This window comes from Hemisphaericaspora subhashii (assembly GCF_019202705.1).
Source record: "Hemisphaericaspora subhashii strain CBS 10753 chromosome Unknown scaffold255, whole genome shotgun sequence".
In the NCBI taxonomy this organism is placed as follows: domain Eukaryota; kingdom Fungi; phylum Ascomycota; class Pichiomycetes; order Serinales; family Debaryomycetaceae; genus Hemisphaericaspora; species Hemisphaericaspora subhashii.
The window spans coordinates 1-4,836 of record NW_026057399.1 but is presented as its reverse complement, the minus strand read 5'-3'; the positions used below and the strand labels follow the sequence as shown (position 1 = coordinate 4,836).

Below are 4,836 nucleotides of genomic sequence, written 5' to 3'. Positions count from 1 at the left end.
TGTTTTGATTGTCGTTATTAATTTCTTTGGTGTCAGAGGATATGGTGATATTTCTTGAGCCAGCACCCTAAGATTCCAATTCAGCAGGCACATTCCCATTTTATCATTACCGAATGGTTCAAAGACGTAGTAGCACCTCAAGTCTTCCGATTACAAAACGGCTGCTTCACCAGTAAAGCCTTACTAAAGATTTATCGCCTCTAAAATGTATTTCAACATCCCTCTTTCAAACTACTAATATGATATGTATATCTCCTTAAGACTTCTTTTTGAATATCTCACCATATGTTGGGTCAGAATATTTATGATAAGATGCCATAGTCATTTTACGGAAAGTCTTACCCCATTTGATAAACACAATAAAACTACCATTAATAAGAATTGATAACATAAACATAAGCCAAGTAGTCAATTTAAGCCCGCATCCGTCTAACCAATCTTCAAATACAAAACAGAAAATCATCCCAATCATATTCCTTATAAAAAGAATAAAAACAATACATTCACTTGCAAGATTATGATAAGAATCAACCGCATAAGTTAAACATATAGCACCAGAAGATCCCATAGCAACTCCCAAAAGCCCTTGTCCAATAACAACCGAAATCACCCAATGCGCTTCATAATATGCCCCTAATCCATATGCCAACAATCCACCAGCATTAGAAATTGTTGGAATTATCATAGCATATAATCTGAATTCAGGTTCCAAAATACCATGATTCCTTCTTGCCAACCAAATTGAAGAATTATCAACAAGATACCCACCAACGACCATCCCAATTACACTTCCTCCAAATGCTCCCAAGGTAGTCAATCCAACTCCATTAGCTGAGAAATTATACGGTTCTGCTCCATAGATTACTGCCTGGGTGGCACCGATTAATGATAACCACATCATTTGAGCCCCGTAGACCAAACCACCCCAAATTATCGCTGGGAACGAATACATTAAGAATGGTCTAGAGAAGATCAAAAGCCATGATCTTTCATCATTGTTGTCAGTTTGAATGAGTTTCATACGTTGTTTATAAGTTTTCTCGGGGATAGATTCATCAATTGAATTCCCATCATTTTCTTCTCCAGTTTCTTGATTGACTTCGGCAATCAGAGTGGCAACGTGTAATTCCTTTGATTGCACAGCTTTGATCACACCTTCTTCAAATTCGTCTTCTGTAGTATGGTCACGTCTAAATGAAGTGTTTTCCATTGTGAACAATAAAAAGATAAACATAATAACATAGATGATAATTTGGACATAATAACACCATCTCCAACCTGCTCCCTCAACAATAAATCCAGCAGCAACTGGTCCCAAATAACACCCAGCATAAAGTGCAAGAATAACTAAAGCAAATGCAGTCGATCTTTCATGTTGGAAATAAATATCAGTAGCCGAGATTTCTGACAATGTATCAACAGGAGCAGCAGATACACCCGCAAATGCTTGAGCTACAAAAATTGACCCAATTGAGGTTGCTTGTGATCCGATTGCCAATCCGACAATACCAACAACGGCACATGTCAAATATGTGAATCTTTTACCCAATTTCAATGCCGTAGGTTGAATAACTAAGATTCCAGTACCAAGAAATAGGAAGATAATAGCCTTACTAATGGTTAATTGGTTTAAATTGAAACCTAAGTCTTCCATCCAAACCCCCCATAATGGACCATAGAAATTTGAAGTGGCTGCAAGTATAAAACACCAAAACCAAACAAAAAAAAATTGAAGATGTTTCTTTAATTTTGTCCAACGCAATGGATCATTGATATCCTTTGTTGGTTGGGGTAATAAGATAACATTATCATTCGAGTCATTCTTTTTAACATCTAAACCTCCTGTGATATCGACTAATTGAACAGTACCTGGTATGATCTCAATATCTGGGGTAACAACAGCGTCGTGCTCCAAATCAGAGTTACTTTGTTTTTCTAATGACATTTCTGTATTAGTCTGTGCTTTTTCTTCTTTCGTATTCAGTTGGAGATGAAGATAATGTCCAGGATCAACATAGCCTTTTATATTGTTATGGTGTGGGTTCTTGAATTGTGGGGGAGCGTGGGGGCAGAGATGGCTCTGCCCAAGCCATTATCTCCCACCACAAACCCATTGTACATTTACATTGTTCACAATCATTTTGATTATAATTGCTTTCTTAATTTCCGGCTTATCTAATGGGGAACAGCTGTAGTCACCTTTCGGAAAGGGAATTCCGTTGTCAGGGCCCTATTGAGTGAATCAGTATTCCCTCTATTGTTCTTTGATTTTGGCATATTTCAGGTTCAAACATTAAATTTTGCGTTATTGCACAATTCATACGCACGGCAAATCAAAATCGGGAAACCTGAAGGTTTTACCGAATTATACGGCTAACAACTGAAAACATTTGCATTCTCCTTGCCACTGAGAAACACTAGAACAAGTGCTAAGTATTCAAAAGAACAGGGGATAGAAACTTAAAGCCCCCAATATATTACTTTTCTTATGACCTTTGAGATATTTTACAAACTAAGGTGTGGCCATTGCCCCAAGGAAACAAAAGGAGCTGGTCATGCAAATGGCTTGCCACCAAAGAAAATGCAAACTATGGCTTGGATATTATTTGGATATCGCTAATGCCCAATTGTTATCAAGGACTGTAACCCTTACTACATATTATGCCACTGGGCTTATGAATAAAGGTGTTTTCATATGTTTCCCCGCTGGGCTATTGTCGCTTGTTTCCCTTTTCTGTAAGTAAAACTTGTACAAGAAATCCATTGTAATATAATCCAATATCACCTTCTCGGCTCCGAAATATACACCGGCCGGATCTTATCTAAATATGTGTGTGTAAGTCACATTGTCGGTCTTATCAGATATCTCTGTTTTGTGTTGGCAATTTGGTGCTATGCGAGACCTCTCATTGTTGATGCAATCAATTAATATCAGCAGATAAAAGCTCATTGTTGATGCAATCAGTTGAAGTTTTCAGAGAATTTCCGGCTAAGATATGACCCTGACAGCATTCGTCTTTATCTCCTTATTGGCTTTCCTTTTGCTTACTAATTGTTCGATATAAAATAATCAATTATCGACTATTTTTATCCACATAACACATTAGAATAATCTAAAATAGTAAAAATTTAAGATAAGGTGTGCATTGTTTGGAAAAATGAGTCACATAATGTCACACCGTTCCCGAATTTAGGCTAAATGGGAATATTCAACCACGAAGCAGAAGTTTTCTTTGCTCTCCTTTGTTAAGCAACCTTAATTATTAATAGTTGAAGAAATCGAGTCGCGTAGTTTGACAATTAGTCTAGCAGCTTCTGCATTTAGGAAAGCGCATATACCCTGAATAAGGGCTATAATCTAAGCTAGGAAAATAACTCAAAGACCAATAATTGATTTATTCAAGGAGCCATAAAAGAAAAACCAAAAGTATGAGTTTTAGGACTTCTCATAGAGCTACACTTAATGTAATACAGGATGCAGGCTATGCTACATTAGTGTGGATCTTATAGGAACCTAAATGTAACAAAACGAAGATACAGAACAAGCTAAACTGTATACTAAAACATTGGAATTCTTACAATAAATACATATGGCATATCTAGGGTATTTGAAGCACCCCGCAGTATGGGTACTAATGTTACTTTACACTTGAGTGGCGATCACCACACTTTTTAAGTCGTACAACAAGTACTGAATGCACAATAGGCTGCGTTTAAGTATTGTGAGTTGCTTGTGATATATGTGCTAACTCATCTGCAACTAATAATATGTATATCTTTTCCCATGATCTTGTCAGTGTCTCTTTGAAACCCTTTATATTATTTAATGTATTGAATAACCCCAACAAGAATATTTATACCATTTTTAGCACGAGTTGTATTTCGTTGATTTACAGTAGCCAATTTGTGTTCTAGATCTATTGACTCATGTAAAGTTAATATTCATTAGGAATAGTAACTTTATTCTTACCTTTAGAATATTGGATTCTGTAACTTGATAAAGATGAACATGATTTGTTGCAAATTCCATACAGCTCAATTTGCCTATAGAATTTTTACTACCGATCGATTATTTTTCATTAATATTAACTAAACTAAATAAATATGCTATTACTATAATATATAACTCTCATTAAGACTTCTTTCTGAATATGTCACCATATAATGGATCAGAATACTTAGCATAAGCTGCCATAGTCATTCTACGGAAAGTCTTACCCCATTTGATAAACACAATAAAACTACCGTTAATAAGAATTGATAACATAAACATAAGCCAGGTAGTCAAACTAAGTCCACACCCTTCCAACCAATCTTCAAATACAAAACAGAAAATCATACCAATCATATTTCTGACAAAAAGAATAAAAACAATACTCTCACTAGCAAGGTTATGATAACAATCAACGGCATAAGTTAAACATATAGCTCCAGAAGCGCCCATGGCAACACCCAAAAGTCCCTGTCCAATGACAACAGAAATGGCCCAATGTGCTTCATAATATGATCCTAATCCGTAAGCCAACAATCCGCCAGCATTAGCAATTGTGGGGATTATCATAGAATATAATCTGAATTCAGGTTCCAAAATACCATTGTTCCTTCTTGCCAACAAAATTGAAGAATGATCAACAAGATAACCACCAACAACCATCCCAATTACACATCCTCCAAATGCACCCAAATTCGTTAATCCAACTGCATTGGCTGAGAAATTATAAGGCGGTTCACCATATATTATTGATTGGGTGTTCCCGATTAAGGATAACCACATCATTTGGGCCCCATAGACCAAACCACCCCAGACTACCGCTGGAAAGGAATATAATAAGAATG

At 36.2% G+C, this 4,836-nt stretch overlaps 2 protein-coding genes across 2 annotated transcripts; both read right to left on the bottom strand. All coding sequences in view use genetic code 12, as the record gives it.

Moving 5' to 3' along the window:
* Nucleotides 1–256: 256 nt before the first annotated feature.
* On the bottom strand, nucleotides 257–1,945 carry J8A68_005280 (uncharacterized protein; the record flags this gene model as incomplete). Its single annotated transcript, XM_049409328.1, has 1 exon — nucleotides 257–1,945. The coding sequence occupies one exon, from the start codon at nucleotides 1,943–1,945 to the stop codon at nucleotides 257–259; it is 1,689 nt and encodes a 562-aa protein (XP_049261441.1).
* A 2,187-nt stretch (nucleotides 1,946–4,132) lies between these two features.
* Nucleotides 4,133–4,836, bottom strand: J8A68_005279 (uncharacterized protein; the record flags this gene model as incomplete). The annotated part of the gene is made up of 1 exon (XM_049409327.1): nucleotides 4,133–4,836. A coding segment is annotated over one exon (704 nt), but the record flags the coding sequence as incomplete, so codon positions are not given.